The sequence below is a fragment of the Scyliorhinus torazame genome, chromosome 13 (genome assembly GCF_047496885.1).
Source record: "Scyliorhinus torazame isolate Kashiwa2021f chromosome 13, sScyTor2.1, whole genome shotgun sequence".
NCBI classification, from domain to species: domain Eukaryota; kingdom Metazoa; phylum Chordata; class Chondrichthyes; order Carcharhiniformes; family Scyliorhinidae; genus Scyliorhinus; species Scyliorhinus torazame.
In genome coordinates this window covers 114,314,821-114,338,138 of record NC_092719.1, presented here as the reverse complement: position 1 = coordinate 114,338,138, position 23,318 = coordinate 114,314,821, and the positions used below count along the sequence as shown (strand labels likewise).

General features: G+C 48.0%; 1 protein-coding gene across 1 annotated transcript in view; it reads left to right on the top strand.

Moving 5' to 3' along the window:
* The window catches only part of rad54l2 (RAD54 like 2), a 205,552-nt gene that overhangs the window by 108,520 nt on the left and 73,714 nt on the right, over positions 1–23,318 (top strand). Inside the window, exons 4-9 of the mRNA XM_072472078.1 lie at positions 336–469; positions 2,022–2,066; positions 19,352–19,483; positions 20,870–21,099; positions 22,119–22,301; positions 22,840–22,973. Coding sequence (XP_072328179.1) covers positions 336–469; positions 2,022–2,066; positions 19,352–19,483; positions 20,870–21,099; positions 22,119–22,301; positions 22,840–22,973 — 858 coding nt within the window. The remainder of the gene's footprint in view (positions 1–335; positions 470–2,021; positions 2,067–19,351; positions 19,484–20,869; positions 21,100–22,118; positions 22,302–22,839; positions 22,974–23,318) is intronic.

The window sequence follows — 23,318 nt, the reverse complement described above, 5'->3', positions numbered from 1 at the left end:
TCCTTAATGTCAGTCATAATAAATGATAATGGAGAAACAAGTGGGACTCTGCTAATAACAATTTGTACCTAAGAAAAAGATAAGTCTTGTGATTGCCTTGCAACTGCACGCTAAGATTTTAACTGATTATCTCTTTTCTCTCTGTTTGTCAAGCAAGAGCAGAAAGTTATAAATTAGGAATTTGTGTTGTTTTTTTGTTTCATTATGTAATTGCAGTGCACTTGTAAAACAGTGTGTTGAAAGTTTACATCATTGAATTACAACTGTTCTAAAGTGTGGCCTTTTTTTGGTCTGAATTCATTTAATATTTCTTCTTTTGTTTCTTTGTTTCCCAGAAAGCTACTACGGGAGGACCAACTTGAGGCTGGAACCAAAGCAGCACAACAGGAGGAATTAGAGCGTCTCAAACGTCTTGAGCAACAGAGGAAGGAATTTGTGTTACCCACATTGCCATTTGAACTCCTACAAGGTGAGAGTGGGACAGCGACCAGCAGGCTAGCCTCTGTGCTACCTGCAGCCTTTACTGATCATTTACATCACTTGCATTTGCTTGTGTCAAAAAGCAGAGTTCTAAGAACTATGGTTGGTAGAGATTGACTTTTAATTTTGGGGTTTCCATGTCAGCCGTATACATTTACAGAAACCTGCGACGTGAAATCCAGACAGAAGTGAACTGTTTGTGGTTAATTCCTGCAAAAGAATTATCTAATAATAATAGTTTGTCATAGAGTCAGATTTTACAGCATAGAAAGAGGTCCTTTGGTCCATCGTGTCATCGGCCATCAAGCACCTATTTAATCCCAGTTTCCAGCACTTGGTCAATAACCTTGAATGCTGTGGCGTTTCACTAATCGATGGACACCCCTTCGTTGAATCTGGCATGAAAACTACTTCACAAGGAAAGAAAGGAAAATGCAACCGATCCGAACAGATATGGGCCTCGTCAGCCTGACTTCAACCTGGATTTTAGGAAATTGTGTTTGTTGGCAAATAGGTCTTCAGCAAAAAGTCAACAAGCCGATGAGGGGCAATAAAGTAATTCCACAAGACTGTACTGCAAACAAGCAACCGAGCACAGGTTTAGAAAACCTGTAGTGGCGATCAACAGATCCAATTTTGGCACGCCTGATATTCTGGAGATTAATTTGAATGCCTGAAATTTTGAGAACTTTGCAGCTTTTCCAAGGTGGCTTTCAGACCTGACTCTCCAATTCATGCTTCCCAATGAGGCTCTCTAACGGAAGCATGCTTCACCGTAATGTAAGAATGATGGGCATGCCTTAGCAAAAGTTTTTTTTAAATTGAGTACCCAATTCATTTTTTTCCAATTAAGAGGCAATTTAGCATGGCTAATCTGCCTATCCTGGACATCTTTGGGTTGTGGAGGTGAAACCCACGCAAACACGGGGGAATGTGCAAACTCCACATGGACAGTGACCCAAGCTGGGATCGAACCTGGGACCTCGGCGCCGTGAGGCAGCAGTGCTACTCACTGCGCCACAGTGCTGCCCCGCCATAGCAAAAGTTAATCAATGTAGAAACATTGAGCATAAATGTTATTGCTGAAGTTCCCCATATTTAATATTTTTAAGAGCAGCTTGCATTGGAGAAACACCCTTTAATGTCATAACATTTTCCTAGGTGTTTCACAGGCGAGTTGTCAGAGAAAGATTGGCACTAAGCCCGAGAAAAAGATGTTGGGTCAGCTGATCAGAAGTATGGAGAAAAAAATGGGTTTTAAGGATCTAGAGCTCGGAAATAGACAACTGACGGTATGGACACCAATGGAGGGTGAAAGGAACTGGTGGTGTGTAATAGGCAAGAAGGAAGAAATGCAGATATCTCTGAGGATTCGAGTGCTGAGTGAGGTTATAGAGATGAGCTATGGAGATGAGAGATTTGAACAGTGGTCATGATAATTTAAAAAGCTGTTCAACCATGGCTGCCCTGGTCAGACTTGTCTTAAGCAAGTGATCTTTGATCATGATTGTTTCTAAAATTTGTTTTTCTACTACCCTCAGAATCGAATACTCAATCCTTAAAAAAAGAGCCTGTCTGGAATGAGGGTAAGTGAATATGTTTATCTGAAAGCATTTTACAAGTACTGCTGCTTTAAGTAGTCTTACTGTTCCAGCCTTTTTCATTTAAATCTGTTAACCAGTGATTGAAAATGTCAAAGGGTCAATAGGAAGGGACTTTTTAGGCAAGCTATGCAGTAAATCCCAAGGGCCCCTCAAAACTTTTCAATTTCTGTAGTTATGTGCACAAAGTAGATAGCTGGTAACGATTAAGCTGTGCCCCTCACTGGGGCCGTTAATTGCCCATAAAAGCTTTTTCCTTTTATTGTCAAATTTCCTACTGGGAGAAGATCAGTAATAGTTGTTGAGCAATGGAGTGAATGAAATGAAATGAAAATCGCATATTGTCACAAGTCGGCTTCAAATGAAGTTACTGTGAAAGGCCCCTAGTCGCCACATTCCGGCGCCTGTTCGGGGAGGCTGGTACGGGAATTGAACCGTGCTGCTGGCCTGCCGTGGTCTGCTTTCAAAGCCAGCGATTTAGCCCTGTGCTAAACCAGCCCCATGTGAAAGTCTTACTTCCATGCTTTTGCATGAATGACCACTCAGCAGATATAGTAGCGATGATTAAGTTCATTATCAGGAACATTTTCCCTTTAAAGCAGCTGTGTCCTGATTTTTTAAAAGCATGTTAATTGACGTTTTACATTTTAACAACTAACGCAACAAAGCCACAGGATGGTACAGCTCAGCAAGAAAAAATGTCTCAACATACATGGATACAGAGGGAAACAGGAGAACAGCAATATAGCTGGCTGAATACAATCATTAGACTCAACTAGAAGTCTCCATACACCAAAGAATAAGGGAGAGAAGGATAAAGCCATGAAAATATGGTAAAATAGTGCACATCTTCCCATACAATGATTGCGCGCAACGCCCATGAGAGTTCAGGATAAATTTTTCGTGCCATTTTCGGACGCACACCACACATCTCAACTTCACCAGAGGTATATTTTTAAAAATAAATTTAGAGTACCCAATTCAATTTTTTTCCAATTAAAGGGCAATTTAGCTTGGCCAATCCACCTACTCTGCACATCTTTGGGTTGTGGGGGCGAAACCCATGCAAACACGGGGAGAATGTGCAAACTCCACACGGGACCAGAGGTATATTAATGATTCACCAGCACCTCCTTCCCCTGGATACCAAACCCATCAGTATCCCTGCAAGAACCAATCATGGAACTTTTATACCTATCATAACAAAAATGGAAAAATACATAGAAAATACGCACACCCAGTTTTTTAATTAAATATTTCCAATTAAGGGGCAATTTAACGTGGCCAATCCATGGGGCTGGTTTAGCACAGTGGGCTAAGACAGCTGGCTTGTAATGCAGAACAAGACCGGCAGCGTGGGTTCAATTTCCGTTCCAGTCTCCCCGACAGGCGCCGGAATGTGGCAACTTGGAGCTTTTCACAGTAACTTCATTGAAGCCTACTTGTGACAATAAGTGATTATTATTATTATTACCTATCCTGCACATTTTTGGTTATGGGTGTGAGACCCACGCAGAATGTGCAAACTCCACACAGACAGTGACCCGGGCCAGGATCGAACCCGGGTCCTCGGCTCTGTGTGGTAGCAATGCTAACCACTGTGCTACCTTGCTGCCCTGCGCAAGCCCAGTTCTAAAAGGATGTTATACGTATACCACATAACACAACATAACCCTAACCTCAGGCACAGAACAGAAGGATCATCATTTCACATATTTATAGAGAGGGCCAGCAGCTACAGATCTGAATAATGGTCAGCGCCTCCCAACAGCCTAATCGAAACAGGATTTTAAAAAACGAGGGAGAACTACCAGGAGCACAAGGTCACAGGATAAAGAGGTCCAGAACCCAGCGACGGGACCATATTTATCTGGTGCATTCCCACCACCTATTAATGAAGAAGACAAAAAAACTACTCGTTCAGACAAGAGAACGTCCCAACCATAAAGGGAGGGGGAGTCGACAGGATATCAACCATAGTATTGGAATCTGCTTAATCCCAGGTCCTCGTGCACAAACGATTCAGTCAAGCAAGGAAATTTTAAAACATCAAAAGAAAAACCAAATCTCTCAGGTCATCCCTAATAAGCGGCTTTAAGATGGGATGGCCCAAGCATAAAGGGGCAACAGGATACCAACCACAGTACTGGACCTGGCCTAGTCCGGCACACTCTGACACACAGGAGCCAGTACCCCAAGGACACCCAGTACACACACAGACCTACCACTGAGCTGGCCCTGCACCTCACCAACCACACCCCGAGCAGTGCACCAACCCCATTAACACTAGAAAAATCACACCAGCCTCAACTGGGGAGACCCCACCACATTATTAAGACAATAGTGGGTGTCTTGGGAGAGGGACCGATAAGGGAAAACCCTTGAAATCCATTGAAACAAACCAGGGTTTATAACAGTATGCTGCTCACACAGGTGAAGAGAAAAAGAATCCCCCTAAGAGAGGAATGCCAGAACTAGCTCAGGAACTTTAGTCCCAGACCAGCACTGCATTCCATTGTAAACAGGATACTAGGGGACAAGACAGCATTGTCTCAACAAAGACACTGCCTCCACATAGAAGACCCAACCACAACGAAGAGGACACTTGGGGAAACCTCTATATAAGACCACTTGGAGGAAGGTGCCTAATTCCCCTATCAAACGAACCCCAAACCGAAGAAGGGCTCCAACAAAGTAGAGGTACAGCAAACAAGCTCTTTCTTCAACAATTCGAACAAGAATTAACCTACCCTTCCCTGGTGTGCGCCCCTACTCATTTCCCCCTACTCTATTAGTTCTTTAAAAAACACCACCCCCAAGGAAGAATCAGAAGGGCCACAGTCCTCTTCAGGACACATGATCTGCCCAGGCCTTGGAAGGAGATAAGACCATAAGACATAGGAGCAGAATTAGGCCACTCGGCCCATCGAGTCTGCTCCGCCATTCAATCATGGCTGATATTTTCTCATCCCCTGTCTCCTACCTTCTCCCCATAACTCCTGATCCCCTTATTAATCAAGAACCTATCTTTCTCTGTCTTAAAGACACTTAGTTATTTGGCCTCCACAGCCTTCTGCGGCAAAGAGTCCCACAGATTCACCACCCTCTGGCTGAAGAAATTCCTCCTCATCTCTGTTTTAAAGAATCATCCCTTTAGTCTGAGATGGTGTCCTCTGGTTCTAGTTTTTCCTACAAGTGTCTCATACGACATCCTCTACACGTCCACTCTATCCAGGCCTCGCAGTATCCTGTAAGTTTCAATAAGATCCCCCCCCCCCTCATGCTTCTAAACTCCCAACGAGTACAGACCCAGAGTCCTCAACCGTTTCTCATATGACAAGCTCTTCATTCCAGGGATTATTCTTGTGAACCTCCTCTGGACCCTTTCCAAGGCCAGCACGTCCTTCCTTAGATACGGGGCCCAAAACTGCTCACAATATTCCAAATGGGGTCTGACCAGAGCCTGATACAACCTCAGAAGTACATCCCTGGTCTTGTATTCTAGCCCTCTTGACATGAATGCTAACATTGCATTTGCCTCCTTAACTGCCAACTGAACCTGCACGCTAACCTTAAGAGAATCGTGAACAAAGACACCCAAGTCCCTTTGTGTTTCTGATTTCCTTAGCATTTCCCCATTTAGAAAATAGTCTATGCCTCAATTCCTCTTTCCAAAGTGCACAACCTCACACTTTTCCACATTGTATTTCATTTGCCACTTCATTGCCCACTCTCCTAGCATGTCCAAATTCTTGTGCAGCCCTCTTGCTTCCTCAGTAGTACCTGTCCCTCTACAGATCTTTGTATCATCTGCAAATTTAGCAACAGTGCCTTCAGTTCCTTCTTCCAGATCATTAATGTATATTGTGAAAAGTTGTGGTCCCAGCACCGACTCCTGAGGCACACCACTAGTCACTGGCTGCCATCCTGAAAAAGACCCCTTTATCCCCACTCTCTGCCTTTCGCCAGTCAGCCAATCCTCTATCCATGCCACGATCTAACCCGTAACACCATGGGCTCTTTAACTTATTTCACCTATGCGGCACCTTGTAAAAGGCCTTCTGGTAATCTAAATAGATCATGTCCACTGGTTCTCCTTTGTCTAACTTCCTTATTACCGCCTCAAAGAACTCTTAACATATTTGTCAGACATGACCTCCTCTTTGACTCAGTCCTATTTTATCATGCGCTTCCAAATATTCTGCGATTTCATCTTTAATATTGGATTCTAAAATCTTAGCAATGACCGAAGTCAGGTTAACCGGCCTATAATTTCCCACCTTCTGCCTCCCTCCCTTCTTAAACAGCAGTTTTACATTAGCCACCTTCCAGTCCTCTGAGGCCCTTCCTGCCTCCAGTGGTTCCTGAAAGATCACCACCAATGCCTCCGCAATTTCCTCAACTATCTCTTTTAGAACCCTGGGGTGTAGTTCATCCGGTCCATGCTAATATGCCACTGCCGTACATCATGAGCTCTTATTTTGTGGAGTAATGTTTGTTGTGGCACTTAATTGACTGTCTTTTGTACCTCCAAGTACAGCACATCTGCAGGTTCTCTTATATCCATCTTGGTAGTTAGTTCCTCAAAGAACTCCAATAAATCAGTCAAACCTGATTTCCCTTTATCGCTGCCATGTTGACTCCACCTGGTTATGTTATGATTTTCTAAATGTCCTGCCATTACCTCCTTAATATAATAGATTCCAGAAGTTTCCCAAAGACAAATGTTCAGCTAACTGCTGTCTAGTTTCCTGCATTCTGTCTCATTCCTTTCTTAAATAGTGACATTTGAGATTTTCCAATCTTCTGGGACTTTCCAGAATCTAGAAATTATTTTGAAGATCGCAACCAATGCATCTACTATCTCTGCAGCCACTTTTAAGAGCTGAGGAGGTAGACCATCTGGTCCAGGGGACTTTTCAGCCATTAGTTCTAACAGTTTTCCCAGTACCTTTTAGATGCTATTGTTTACTCATCCTTCTGAAACAGATCGTCCTTCGACTTGGCATGAGCATATTAGGAGATTTGAGGGCATCACTGTGGCGAATGGTTAGCATTGCTGTCTCATTGCGCCGAGGTCCCAGGTTCGATCCTGGCTCTGGGTCTCTGTCCGTGTGGGGTTTGCATATTCTCCCCATGTTTGCGTGGGTTTCGCCCCCACAACCTAAAGATGTGCCCTCTGATTCTCCTGGAGCTCTGGCGTCCCACTGGTGTCTTCCACCGTGAAGACTGATGCAAAGTAACTATTCAGTTCATCTGCCATTTCTTTGTTTCCTATTATTACTTCTCCAGCCACATTTTCCAGTGGTCCAATGTCTATTTTTGCCTCTATCTTACCTTTTATATATTGAAAGAAACTCTTCCTATCTTTTATATTACTAGCTAACTTGCATTCTCATTTCATCTTTTCTCCCCTTACTGAGTTTTTAGTTGTCCTCTGCTCGCTTTTAAATGATTCCCAATCCTCTGGCTTCCCACTAATCCATGCCACTCTCTCTGCTATGCTTTTACTTTTGTTCTTATGCTGTCCTTGACGTCCCTCGTCAACCATGGATGCCTTGTCCTGCCCTTAGCATGTTTCCTCCTCCTTGGGATGAATTTCTGCTGTGCCTCCCGAATGACCCCCAAAAACTCCTGCCATTGCTGTTCCACTGTCTTCCCTGCAAGTCTCCTTTTCAAAAAAAATATATTTTATTAAAGTTTTCAAACACCATTTTTCCCCTTACAAATCAACAAAAGTGGTAGCATGATACCTGCTATATAACATTGTTTAAATAATATAGTAAACTAACCAAATAACATGAAGTAATGCTCCCCCCACCCCCTCTCCCCATTTAGAACACAAACAATCCCCCCCCCCCCCCCCCCCCCCCCCCCCCCCCCCCCCGGCTGCTGCTGCTGGCTATCTATCTTCCCCTTAACGTTCCGCTAGATAGTCGAGGAACAGTTGCCACTGCCTGGTGAACCCTTGAGCCGATCCTCTCAGCGCAAAACTTCATCCGCTCCAGTTTTATGAACCCCGCCATATTGTTTATCCAGGCCGGGGGGGTTTCGCTTTCTTCCACATGAGTAAAATCCTACGCTGGGCTACTAGGGACGCAAAGGCCACAACATCGGCCTCTTTCGCCTCCTGCACTCCCGGCTCATCCGCTTCCCCAAATATAGCTAACCCCCAGCCTGGCTTGACCCGGACTTTCACCACCTTCAAGATCACTCCCTGATCGGGGACCACACCGAGGCTCCCAGCACACCCCTCTGTCGCCTCCATTGCCCCCAGATACTTAATGTTGCCGCCACCACTGGGTTCGTGGTAAACTTTTTCGGGGAGAGCGGTAATGGCGCCGTCACCAGCGCCTTCAAGCTCGTCCCTTTGCAGGACTTCATCTCCAACCTTTTCCACGCCGCTCCCTCTCCCTCTATCACCCATTTACGAATCATCGCCACGTTGGCGGCCCAATAGTAGTTGCCCAAATTCGGCAACGCCAGTCCCCCTCTGTCTTGTAGGAACCCCCTCCTTACCCTCGGGGCCTTCCCTGCCCACACGAAGCTCGTGATGCTCCTATCTATTTTTTTAAAGAAGGCCTTCGTGATCAGTATAGGGAGACATTGGAACACAAATAGGAACCTCGGGAGGACCATAATTGCCTGCACTCTGCCCGCCAGTGACAGCGGCTGCATGTCCCACCTTTTGAAATCCTCTTCCATTTGTTCCACCAGCCGTGTCAGATTGAGTCTGTGTAAGGTTCCCCAGCTCCTGGCTATCTGAATCCCCAGGTATCGGAAGTTTCTTTCCACTCTCCTTAGCGGTAGGCCATCTATCCCTCTACTCTGGTCCCCAGGGTGTATCACAAAAAGCTCACTCTTTCCCATGTTAAGCCTATATCCCGAGAAATCTCCAAACTCCCTCAATATCTGCATGACCTCTGTCATCCCCCCCACTGGATCTGTCACATACAGCAGTAGGTCATCCGCATAGAGTGACACTCGGTGTTCCTCTCCCCCTCTAACCACCCCCTCCATTTTCTGGAGTCTCCCAGCGCTATGGCCAGTGGTTCAATTGCCAGCGCGAACAGTAATGGGGACAGCGGGCATCCCTGTCTTCCCCTGTGTAGTCGAAAATACTCCGACCTTTACCGATTTGTGACCACACTTGCCGTTGGGGCCCCATAGAACATAGAACATAGAACAATACAGCGCAGTACAGGCCCTTCGGCCCACGATGTTGCACCGAAACAAAAGCTATCTAACCTACACTATACCATTATCATCCATATGTTTATCCAATAAACTTTTAAATGCCCTCAATGTTGGCGAGTTCACTACTGTAGCAGGTAGGGCATTCCACGGCCTCACTACCTGAGGAGTATTCCACGGCCTCATGGCCTGAGGAGTTTAACCCAGCTGACAAACCCCTCCCCGAACCCCCTCAGCACCTCCCATAGATACTCCCACTCCACCCTATCAAATGCCTTCTCTGCATCCATTGCCGCCACTATCTCTGCCTCCCCCTCTGCTGGGGGCATCATTATCACCCCTAATAGCCGTCGCACGTTGACATTCAATTGTCTCCCCTTTACGAATCCTGTCTGGTCTTCGTGCACCACCTCCGGGACACAATCCTCCATCCTTGTTGCCAGCACCTTTGCCAGCAACTTGGCGTCCACATTTAGCAATGAGATAGGCCTGTAGGACCCGCACTGCAGCGGATCTTTATCTCGCTTCAAGATTAGTGATATTGTCGCCTCCCACATTGTCGGGGGTAGGGTCCCCCCTTCTCTGGCCTCGTTAAAGGTTTTTACCAGCAGCGGGGCCAACAAGTCCACATATTTTCTATGGAATTACACCGGGAACCCATCTGGTCCCAGGGCCTTCCCTGCCTGCATGTTCCCCAGCCCTTTGGTCACCTCGTCCACCCCAATTGGCGCCCCCAGGCCTGCCACCTCCTGCTCCTCCACCTTCGGGAACCTTAGTTGGTCCAGAAACTGCTGCATCCCCTCTTTTCCCTCCGGGGGTTGGGACCTATGTAGCCTCTCGTAAAAGGTCTTAAACACCTCGTTTATCTTCCCTGCTCTCCGCACCGTGGCTCCTGTTTCATCCCTAACTCCCCCTATCTCCTTCGCCGCTGTCCTCTTTCGCAGCTGGTGGGCTAACAGGCGACTCGCCTTTTCCCCATATTCATATCTCATCCCCTGTGCCTTCCTCCACTGTGCCTCTGCCCTCCCTGTGGTGAGCAGATCGAACTCCGTCTGGAGTCATCGCCACTCCCTGTATAGTCCTTCATCCGGGGCCTCAGCATATTTTTTATCTACCCTCAAAATCTCCCCCAGTTGCCTTTCCCTTTCTTTGGCCTCCGTTTTCCCCTTGTGAGCCCTGATGGAGATCAACTCTCTCCTGACCACCGCTTTTAGTGCTTCCCATACTACTCCTACTCTGACCTCCCCGTTGTCGTTGGCCTCCAGGTATCTTTCAATACATCCCCGCACCCTTCCGCAGACTCCCTCATCCGCCAATAATCCCACATCCAGTCGCCAGAGTGGACGCTGCTCCCTCTCCTCTCCTAGTTTCAGGTCCACCCAGTGTGGGGCATGATCTGAAACAGCTATGGCTGAGTACTCAGTTCCTTCCACCCTCGAAATCAGTGACCTTCCCAAAACAAAGAAGTCTATCCGGGAATACACCTTATGGACATGGGAGAAAAAGGAGAACTCTTTTGCCATCGGCCTAACAAATCGCCACGGATCCACTCCCCCCATTTGGTCCATAAACCCCCTAAGCACCTTGGCTGCTGCCGGCCTTCTTCCGGTCCTAGATCTAGATCTGTCTAACCCTGGGTCCAGCATGGTGTTGAAGTGTCCCACTCATCCTTTCCTTAACCTAACCTGGTCCGCCATCTTCAGGTGCGCCTCCTGAAGCATGGCCACGTCTGCCTTCAGTCCTTTTAAGTGCGCGAACACTCGGGCCCTCTTAATCGGACCATTTAGGCCTCTCACGTTCCACGTGATCAGCCGGACTGGGGGGCTGCCCGCCCCCCTCCCCTGTCGACTAGCCATCACCCTCTCTGGGCCAGTCCCACATCCCAGTTCCGCACACCCACCCGTCCCCCAGGCGGCGCATTCCCGCCCCGACCACCTTTTCTTTTACCAGTTCCTTCTCGATCTCCGCAGCAGCAACCCAGTTATCCCCCCCGCTAGACCCCCATCTAGCATGGTTAGTCTAGATAGACCCATATTGCTTCTGAAAGTCAGCTGACTTCAACTGACCCCGGCTTTCCCGCTCTCTCCTTGACCCCCCCGTGTGAGGAACTCTCATCCACCTTGCGCCTATCTTCCCGCCATCATCTTTCTGACGCGGGGACAAGAAAAAGAAACCTAGTGTTCTCTAGAGCCGTCCCGCCCCTCGTGGCGCAGCTCCCTCTGCCGCCCCACTCCCATTCCCCACCCCCCGCCTGAGTCTCTTCCCCCCCCCCCCCCCCCCCCCCCACCGGCACCCACGTTTCTCAATGTCCCCCCCTCCCCAATTTACATTTCTATATACATCAGCATTATCGTTTCCCCTCCAACATCAGTCCCTCAGTTCTGATCCAGTTTCTCATTTTTAATGAAGGTCCATGCTTCTTCCGCCGTTTCGAAGTAGTAATGCCTCTCCTGGTGCGTGACCCACAGCGCCGGCTGCAACATCCTGAACTTCACTTTCTTCTTGTGCAGCACCTCCTTGGCTCGATTGAAGCTCCTTCTTCTTGTGCAGCACCTCCTCGCCATCTCCGCACTCCAATCCTTTTTAAAAAATATATATATTTATTAAAGTTTTTTAACACAACTTTTCTCCCTTACAAACAATAACCCCCCCCCCGTAACAAAACAAAAAAAAACGAGAAATCACGTAGAGCAAGATATATACATGACAAAATTATATATTTACACAGCTTTGTACACTGGCCCTCACCCGTACGTGCCAGTTTCCCCAACCCTTCATGTCACCTCTTGCTCATCCACCCTCCCAGGCAGTCTCCTCCACTCCACCCCCCCCCCCCCCCCCCCCCCCCCCCCCCCCCCCCCCCCCCCCCCCAAGTTGCTGCTGACCGACCTTCCTCTAACGCTCCGCAAGATAGTCTAGGAACGGTTGCCACCGCCTGTAGAACCCCTGCGCAGACCCTCTCAAGGCAAACTTAATCCTCCAACTTTATGAACCCAGCCATATCATTTATCCAGGCTGGGGGGCTTCGCCTCCTTCTACATTAGCAAGATCCTTTGCCGGGCTACAAGGGACGCAAAGGCCAGAATGCCGGCCTCTTTCGTCTCTTGCACTCCCGGTTCGTCCACTACTCCAAATATTGCTAGCCCCCAGCTTGGCTTGACCCGGACGTTCACCACCTGAGATATTGCTCCCGCCGCTCCTCTCCAGAACCCCTCCAGTGCCGGGCATGACCAAAACATATGGACATGGTTCGCCGGGCTCCCTGAGCACCTTCCACATCTGTCCTCTACCCCAAAGAACCTACTCCACCTCGCCCCCGTCAAGTGCGCTCCTCGGACCACCTTAAATTGTATCAGGCTGAGCCTGGCACACGAGGAGGAGGAATTAACCCTACCTAGGGCATCAGCCCACAGACCTTCCTCGATCTCCTCCCCCAGCTCCTCCTCCCATTTACCCTTCAACTCTTCTACCAGCGCTTCCCCCTCTTCTTTCAACTCCTTGTGTATTTCCGACACCTTACCCTCCTCGACCCATACACCCGAGATCGCCCTATCTTGAACTTCTTGTGCTGGGAGCAACGGGAATTCCCCCACCTGTCTCCTCACAAAAGCCCTCACCTGCATATATCTAAAGGCATTTCCCGGGGGTAACTTGAACTTCTCCTCCAGTGCCCCTAGGCTCGCAAACGTCCCGTCGATGAACAGGTCCCCCATTCTTCCAATCCCCGCCCGATGCCAGCTCTGGAACCCCCTGTCCATCTTCCCCGGGACAAACCGGTGGTTACCCCTGATCGGGGACCACACCGATGCTCCTATTGCACCCCGGTGCCGCCTCCACTGGCCCCAGATCCTTAGCGTTGCCGCCACCCCCGGGCTCGTGGTATACTTTGTCGGCGAGAGCGGCAGCGGTGCCGTCACCAACGCCCCCAGGCTCGTTCCTTTACAGGACGCCATCTCCATCCTCTTCCATGCTGCCCCCTCTCCCTAACCCACTTGCGGATCATCGCCACATTTGCTGCCCAGTAGTAGCTCCCCAGGTTTGGCAGCGCCAACCCTCCTTGGTCCCTACTGCATTCCAGGAACCCCCTTCTTACACACAAACCCCATAATACCCCTGCCTACTCTCTTAAAAAAGGCCTTAGTGATCACGATGGGAAGGCACTGAAACACAAACAGAAACCTCGGAATGACCACCATTTTGACCGACTGCACTCTACCCGCCAGCGAGAGCGGTAACATGTCCCATCTTTTGAAATCCTCCTCCATTTGCTCCACCAACCTCGTCAGATTCAGTTTATGTAGGGTTCTCCAACTCCTGGCTATCTGGATCCCCAGATACCGAAAGCTCCCCTCCGCCCTCCTCAGCGGTAGGTCCCCTATCCCTCTTTCCTGGTCCCCCGTCTGTAATACAAAGAGCTCACTCTTCCCTACATTGAGCTTATAGCCCGAAAACTCCCAAAACTCCCTTAGAGTCTGCATGACCTCCACCATCCCCTCCATTAGATCCGCCACGTACAGCAACAGGTCATCCGCATATAGCGACACCCGATGCTCTTCTCCCCCTCGGACCACCCCCCTCCATTTATTAGACTCCCTCAATGACATGGCCAATGGTTCGATCGCCAATGCGAACAACAGGGGGGACAGGGGGCACCCCTGCCTCGTCCCTCGGTACAGTCGAAAGTACTCCGACCTCTGCCGGTTCGTCACTACACTCGCCATCGGGGCTCTGTAAAGGAGCTTAACCCAATTGATAAACCCTACCCCGAACCCAAACCTACGCAGCACCTCCCAGAGGTACTCTCACTCTACTCGGTCAAAGGCCTTCTCCGCGTCCATAGCTGCCACTATCTCCGCCTCTCCCTCCTCCGATGGCATCATTATCACGTTTAAGAGCCGCCGCACATTGGTGTTTAGTTGCCTGCCCTTTACTAATCCCGTCTGGTCCTCGTGGATTACCCCCGGGACACAGTCCTCGATCTTCGTGGCCAGCACTTTTGCCAGCAACTTTGCATCCACATTGAGGAGCGAGATCGGCCTGTACGATCCACATTGCAGTGGGTCCTTGTCCCGCTTTAGGATCAAAGAAATTGTCGCTTCCGACATTGTTGGGGGCAGGGTCCCCTTCTCTCTTGCCTCATTAAAGGTCCTCACCAGTAGCGGGGCCAACAGGTCTGCGTACTTCCTGTAAAACTCCACCGGGACTCCGTCCGGTCCCGGGGCCTTCCCCGCCTGCATGCTCCCCAACCCCTTGCTCAGCTCCTCCAACCCAATTGGTGCCCCCAAACCAGCCACCTCTTGCTCCTCCACCCTCTGGAATCTCAGCTGATCTAGGAATCGTCTCATCCCCTCTTCCCCCGCTGGGATCTGTACAGCTCTTCATAGAAGGCCTTGAATACCTCGTTATATTTTTGTTGCACTCCGAACCGTGGCTCCCCTTCCATCTTTGACTCCCCCTATTTCCCTCGCTGCCATCCTCTTACGGAGCTGGTGTGCCAGCATCCGACTAGCCTTTTCCCCATACTCGTAGGTCGCCCCCTGCGCTTTCCTCCACTGTGCCTCCGCCTTCCCTGTGGTCAACAGGTCAAACTCCTCCTGGAGCCGTCGTCTTTCGCCAAGTAATCTTTCCTCCGGGGCCTCTGCGTATCTCCTGTCCACTCAAAATCTCCCCCACTAACCACTCCCTTTCCATACCCTCTGTCTTCTCCCTATGAGCCCTAATGGAAATTAGCTCTCCCCTGATCACCGCCTTCAACGCCTCCCATACCACCCCCACTCACACCTCCCCGTTGTCGTTGGCCTCCAAGTACCTTTCGATACACCACCTCACCTTCCCACACACCACCTCGTCCGCCAGCAGTCCCACATCCAGCCGCCACAACGGGCGTTGGTCCCTCTCCTCTCCCAGCTCCAGTTCCACCCAGTGCGGGGGCATGGTCCGAAACGGCTATAGCCGAATACTCCGTCCCCTCCACCCTCTGGATGAGCGCCCTACTCAGAACAAAGAAATCTATCCGGGAGAAGGCTTTGTGTACATGGGAGAAGAAAGAAAATTCCCTGGCCTGCGGCCTTGCAAACCGCCATGGGTCCACTCCCCCCACCTGATCCATAAACCCCCTAAGTACCTTGGCCGCCGCCGGCCCCTTTCCAGTCCTTGATTTGGAGCGGTCCAGTGCTGGATCCAACACTGTATTGAAGTCCCCTCCCATTATCAGGCCTCCTATCTCCAGGTCCGGAATGCGCCCCAACATGCGCTTCATGAATCCTGCATCATCCCAGTTCGGGGCGTATACGTTTACCAACACCACCCACGTCCCTTGCAGCCTACCGCTCACCATTACATATCGCCCTCCATTGTCCGCTACAATAGTCTTGGCCTCAAATGACACCCACTTTCCCACCAATATTGCCACCCCTCTATTCTTCGCGTCCAGTCCCGCACGGTTTGTTAACCTCTCTCAGACATTTCTGTTAAAACAAAGAAATGAAAGGACATACGAGGACTGGACTCGGGATTTGGGAGAGATGAGAACTGGAGCAAAAACAGAATGCTTGAAAAACTCAGCAGGTCTGGCAGCATCTGTAGGGAGAGAAAACAGTTAACATTTAGAGCCTAGTTGGCTCTTTATCAGAACTAAAAAGGGAGAATGTGTTAGATACTAAACTGTATCTGTGAGAGATTGTAACAAGATGTAGCAACCTTAAAAAGAAAAGATAGATGGCCTGGTTTGGGAGGAAAGTGGGGGAAGAGAGGGTTATTGCATTGAAACAAATGTATGGGATTTTTATTTTTTAAAAGAGAGTTTAAGATGGACGAGAAAAGTCACAATTAAAGTTATTGAACTCAATGTTGAGTACTGAGGGCTGTAGCTACCCGTCTCTGATGCTGAACGTTCTGTGCTCTGCAAGGTGAATTGGACATTCTGAATTCTCCCTCCGTGTATCAGAACGGGTGCCAGAGTATGGCGACTAGGGGCTTTTCACAGCAACTTCATTGCCGTGTTAATGTAAGCCAACATGTGACACAAATAAAGATTATTATTATTACTCAGTTTCATCCCCTTCTGTCCTCCGCTCAATGAATTTCTGGCTCAGCAGGATGTTGAACTCTTCTTCCTTTGCCTCCATTTCTGTGCTTCTTTGCCTTTCTCCTGTTCAAAGGATCCTTTCAGCCCCTACCTAAGCTCACCCTATCCCAGTAACTCCACCCGACCCTTTTGGACACTTGAGGGCAATTTAACATAGCCAATCCACCTAACCGGAGCACCCGGAGGAAACCCACGCAGACACTTTGGAGAGCATTGTGCAGATTCTGCACAGACAATGACCCAAGCCGGGAATCGAACCTGGGACCCTGGAGCTGTGAAGCAACTGTGCTAACCATGGTGCTACCGTGCTGCCCAATGCTAACCACTGCTACCGTGCTGCCCACCTGCTCTTGATCTTTTAATTGAGAGCTGTTGGGGCGCCATCGGCCGTCTCAATTTTCTGTCCAACTCCAACCTGTCTCCCTCTAAACTTGCTACATTCCATTCTCTTTGATCTAACCCTGACCTTGTGATCAAACTTGCTGACCATGGTGGTGCCATTGTTGTCTGGCGTGCTGACTTCTACCTCATAGAGGCTCAGTGCCAATTTTCAGACATTTCCTCCTGGATAATGACCCCAAGTCTGAACATCAAGTCAGTGTTTCCACTGACCTCATCGCCCTCTGGACCTCATCTTCCCTCCACAGCCTCCAACTTCATAGTCCCTCAGTGCTGCAAAGCCCACTTGTACCTCCTTCCCAAAATCCATAAACAAAGCTGCCCTGGGAGAACCATCCTTTCAACCTGTTGTGCCCCACTGAACTCATTTCTTCCGATTTGATTTGATTTATTGTCACGTACCGAAGTACAGTGAAAAGCATTTTTCTGTGACCGAGGGAACGTACACAGTACGTACATAGTAGACAAAAAGAATAATCAACAGAGAACATTGACAAATGGTACATCGACAAATAGTGATTGGTTACAGTGCGGAACAAAGGGCCAAACAAAGCAAATACACGAGCAAGAGCAGCGTAAGGCGTCGTAAATAGTGTTCTTACAGAGAACAGATCAGTCCGAGGGGGAGTCGTTGAGAAGTCTTTTAGTTGGAGTGTTGATTGTAGAGCCAGGGAGATAGCATCTGCTGTGGACCGGTTGGGGTGATAGGCAAACTGCAGTGGATCGAGACCATCTGGGATGCTGGCAGTGATCCGTCTCATGATTAGCCGCTCGAAGCATTTCATGATAACATGATATCTTGACTCCACCCCCTCTTCCCAACTATTTATGCTTCCTCTGATGCCCTACATCATCATAAATTCCTGTTCTGTGTTCCTAACTGCCTCCACTTCACTATGGATGTCCAATCCCTCCACACTTCTATCGCAGACCAGGAGGGCCTCCGGGCTCTCAGCTGCTTCCATGAGCAGAGGCCTGAACAATCCCCACCCACCACTACTCTCCTCTGCCTGGCTGAACTTGTCCTGCCACTAAATACTTCCTCCATTGACTTGTCCCAATTCTTGCAAATAAAAGGTGTGGGCATGGATACCCACATGAGCCCCAGTTATGTCTGTCTTTTTGGGAAACACTCCTTGTACTAGTCTTACACAGGCTAGCTCCCGCAACACTTTTTCCATTACATTGAATACATTGGTGACGTTTCATGCTCTTGTCTGGACCTGGAAAAATTTATCAATTTTTCTTTCTATTTCCACCCTTCTCTCACCTTCACATGGTCCGTCTCTGACACTTCCCTTACTTGACCTCTGTCTCCATTTCCAACAATAGACTGGCCATCAATATTCATGTCAAACCCACCAACTCGTACAGCTACTCAACTACAGCTCCTCGCTTCCTGGAAGGAATCCATCCCATTCTCCCAGTTACTCTACCTGCGTTGCAGCTGTTCTGATCATGCCACCTTTGAAAATGGTGCTGCTGACATGTCTACTTTTTTCCTTAATCATGGTTTCCCCCACCTGTGGTTGACAGGACACTCAACCGGGTTCGACCCATTTCCCACACCTCTGCTCCCACCCTGTCCCCTCCCTCCAAGAACCATGATAGGATCCCCCTTGACCTCACTTTTCACCCCACCAATCTCTGCATTCAAAGGATCATCCTCTGCTATTTTTGCCAACTCAGCATGATGCTTCCATGACCCCCCCCAAAAAAACCGGGACCACCCATTCTGCGACACCGTAGTCCACTTCGTCATTACACTCAACTCCTTCCCATGGCACCTTCCTATGCAATCGCTTAATCCCTTTACCACCTCCTTCCTCAGCTTTCAAGGCCCCACATACGCCTTTCAGGTCAAGTAATGTTCCACTTGCACTTCCTTCACTTTGGTCTATTGCATTCGCTGCTCCCAATGCGGCCTCCTCTACATTGGAGAGACTGAACACAGACTGGATGACTGCTTTGCAGAACACCTTTGCTCAGCCCGCCAGCATGATCTCAACTTTCCTGTTGCTTGTCATTTTAACTAAGCACCTTATTCTCATACCCACTTGTTCATCCTTGGCCTGCTGCAGTGCTCCTGGGAAGCCCATGCATGCTGGAGGTGCAGCACCTCATCTTCAGGTTGAGCAGATTGCAGCCCTCGGGACTCGAAGTTGAGTTTGACAACTTTAGACTGTGACCTTGCTCCTCCATCTTAAACTCCTTTTACAATAAATATCCCACACATTTATTGTCTCAATGCAATAACTCTCTTCTCTCACAACAGGCCATCGGATTTTTGTTCTTTCCGTTGCTACATCTTGTTACCATATCTCACAGCTACAGTTTAATTTCTAACTTTCTCCCACTAGCTCTGATGAAGAACCAACAAACTCAGAACACTAACCCCTACAGATGCTGCCTGACCTGAGTTTTTCCAGCATTCTTTATAGTTTCGGATTCCAGCATCCGCAGTATTTTGCTTATATAAACAACTGATTGGAAAAATATGTTTTTAAGATTTCAAGAGAGAAATGTTGGTTAAAATGAGATGGTGATGAGCAGAACCGGTTGTATTTGCTGTTCCAATTTCTCATTGCAGAGGAACCTGCGCAGAAAACAGATGAAGTTGTGTCAGCTCCACCAAGACTCCCTAAACCTGAGGTCATCTGTGTGGATATTAGCAGTGGGAGCGAAGAGGGTGCAGCACCAGAAGAGCGAGTCGTAAAGGATGGTGAGGATCAGGCCACAGGGATCATTGATGGATCCCGTCATATTTTCCCCTCTATAGTTTTCTCTTTCTCCTCCCATTTCTCTTACGTCTGCCCTAAAAGGCTGCAAATTTGTGCTGAGGTTCACAATTCCACAGATACTGATGAGTTTGATTGCCAACTAATCTTCAAGGGTAGTTAAACCTTTCCACTAGAGGGCCACATCCTGATATGGCAATGGTTTTGTAGGAGTGCTGACCATAAATGCTCAAGAAATTAACAAGTGTGATACATTTTGATTCAAATAAACACAATCTTTATGATGGTATAATTATCATAATGTATTACATGCAATAATGAAGTTGAATGCATCCCCTTTTTCAAACCTTAATGTAAACAATGCTGTTGGTCACCCCTTTGACAATGGCATCAAAGTCCGGTGTCACTCTTTTCCTCCCTCTGCAGATGATGCCCGACCTGAGAACTTCCAGCATTTTCTGTTTTTACTTCTGATTTGGAGTTGAGACATCCCAATTCCCTGAGGTGGTGGTGAGCTGGCTCCACTCATGCCATGTTGGTGCATCCACAGTATTGTTAGGAAGGGAGTTTCAGGATTTTGACCTCGTTAAAGTGAAGGAGCTCTGATAGTAGTTCCAAGTCAGGATAGTGTGTGACTTAGAGGGGAATTTGAAGGTGGGGTGTAACCATTCATTTTTGCCCCGTCCTTCAAGGCTGTTTAGGTTGTGGGTTTGGCAGATGCTGTTGAAGGCGCGCCTTCGTTACAATCTGATCGGCAGAAAAATCAACTTATTTCTCGGCTGGGAGTCCTTTGATTCCAGACATTTCAGATTGGATAAACGCATTGGCTGATTCAGAAAAGAAAGGAGCAGGAGTGGATGATACGGCTTGTTGAGCCTCACCTCCTCTGTCATTCATTGCGATCACAGCTGATCTTGGGCTTCAACTCCATTTTCTCACCTGATCCCCATATCCCTTAATTCCCCGATTTACCTGTCTTTGTCCCAGCCTTGAATGTATTCAACGATGGAGCATCCACAGTCCAAAGATTCTCAAACCTTGGAATGAAGTAATTTCTCCTCACCTCAGTTCTAACTGATAAGCCCCTTGAGTGTGCCCCTGTGTTTGAGATTCCCTGACCAGTGGAAACAATCTCACACCATCCATGCAATGAAACCACCTCAGAAATGTGTAGGTTTCTTCTCTCATTCTTCTTTTGCTGTTACTTTCATTGTGCTGTGGCCACTTAAATTGGTGCTCTCATTTACTTGAGGATCAAAAACCACTTTCACATTACGCATCCTTTTCTGCTGTTTCAATACAAGCAATTTCTGTTTTGTGTCAACACCCTTGCTATTTTTCATTACACCTTATTTTTCTATGTTTCCCAGAGGATGTGATTGAGCTGAGCTCAGGGGAAGAAGATTCACTGAACATTCTTGACAGTGAATCCAGCAATGAGGAAGAGGAGGTGAATGAGGAGACCAGTGGTGCACACGTGAACGATGCCTTGAATCAGCCAGATGATCTGGGTCGCGTCCTGGTCAACTTAAATCATCCGCCGAATGAGCAAGATATTTTCCTGGCACCCCAGCTGGCACGAGCTGTCAAATCACACCAGGTAATTGGAGCTCGCTGTTTTTCCCCAGAAGTACTGTGCATGGCTTTGTGCCAGAGGTGGTATTTCTTATTGTCTATCGCCAGCTAGTGAGACCGCTCCAGTCGTGTTGTCGGGTTATGTAAGGTGAGGAATCTGTGCTCTTAAAAGTCTAACTGAATCTTTTGAGGATGTGATTTTCAACAAAATTGCTCCCTTTAAAGCTATGCTCACTTGGAATAAATTCAGTAGACTGCCTCTAAAGAATACATATTCAAGAAATAGAAATACGGTATCTGCTTTTCTGAGGAGTGGATTCAGAATGCTGGCAGGGAACTGTCTGAATTGCAATGAAAGTGTTGTATTCGAGCGGTCTCACCCTATTTGGTTGCTGCTGATTCGTGTTTTTGGGCTGCCGTGCTGTTAATCACCTTTCTTCACAGGTCACCTTCACTTGAATGTTGAACCTGGGCCGATGTTAGCTGCTGTGGGGAGAGGATCTACTTGGTAATGTTAACAAAGATCTTTTTTCCACATAAAGAGCCATTAACCCATTTGAAACAAATGCAGTGGCTGCCTGGGAGTCGGTTAAGAACATTTATTTTATGCCCCTTTGTTGCCATTCTCTCAGCTGTATGGGCAGGGAAAAGCACCTTTCCAGATATGCCTTTGTGTTTCACTCCTCTGGGGATAATCCCTGCTGCAACAACATTGGGCAATGCTCAGAGCTGTCCCTGTGATAGTGCAGGAAGAGGCATGGGAACAGCAACATGCTTTTTGATTGATTAGTTTTTAAGAACAAACTCTACCTCCTGTGTACTTCACACTTTCTCTCACTGCCCTCTTGCTGTTCACCTCTTCTCATCCTTGTATTTATTTTTCTATGGCATTTTTGCAAGACAACATGGTATGCGTACAAGCTTGTTGTTGACCATTACTGGCAGACTTTATTGTTCAGTTCCAGTATAATACTGTTAGGACGTATCTGGTGTTGGGGTTCCATGGTGTTTCAGTTGATTAATAACTCTGGTTTGTATACACAGGTCGGTGGAATTCGTTTTCTGTATGACAATCTGGTGGAGTCACAAGAAAGGTTTAAAAGCAGCAGTGGTTTTGGCTGTATCCTGGCGCACAGCATGGGTCTTGGGAAGACCCTGCAGATTGTCTCCTTTGTGGATGTCCTCTTTCGATACACAGAAGCTTGCACTGTCCTTGCCATCGTACCGGTCAGTATTTGCTCATTGGTTCCATTACTCGCCGCAGTAAAATACATTTATTTGGGAGGGAAGAGAAGGAAAAAAATTATCACAGGTTGTACTCGGCATGGGTGTTGGTCTATGGGACATGAAGGTTTGGGCTTTCTGTGTATATGTCGGTGAGAGATAATGCAACAGCCTGACACTCCTCACTTCAGGAATCTGGTTTTGTATCAGGGATGGTATCATTGCATTCTACATAGTTGTTACACAATGGCCTTATTGGTATTCCCCTGCCTTGGTTAAGAAAAGGTACTTGAATGTAGTTAGCTATGAGTACTTGTAATGATGCAGTTTCCAAAAGGTTAAACATTCAGCAGGAGGAGAGGGGATGTTGAGCAGAGTATCTTAGCCAGTAGTTACAGAGACATGGAATGATCAGATTTAGTTGTTGATTGAGTCCTCCAGTTCAGAAGTAGTGAGGGGGACCTGTGATTAGTATAGCCTGGGAACTGAGGGTGGAGGGTTGTTTTTGTGCAGACATGACATTGGCTCTTTTTGATTTCAGGTGAACACTTTGCAGAACTGGCTGGCTGAGTTTAACATGTGGCTACCTGCCTCAGAAGCACTTCCTGCAAATTACAACTCCGAGGAGATCCAGCCCAGGAGTTTCAAAGTTCACATCCTAAATGATGAACACAAGTATGTCCTGTTTTTTTTTTTAAAAAGGAGAGTGTCCAGGGCTAGATCTGGTCCATATAAAGGGAGAGGCTGCACAAACACCTTGAATTGCAGAACTCTGGGGCGTTCAGGGATACTTAGTTGGCAACTGAGTACCAAGCAAATTAAAATTGCGAGCACCACTGGTCCTAGCAATAAATACACCTCTCTCGGGTTACTTTTTTATAATTCATTTACGGGATGTGGGCATCGCTGGTTAGACCAGCATTTATTGCCCATCCCTAGTTGCCCTTCAGAAGGTGGTGGTGAGTTGTCTTCTTAACCACTGCAGTCCCTGAGGTGTAGATATATCCACTGTGCTGTCAG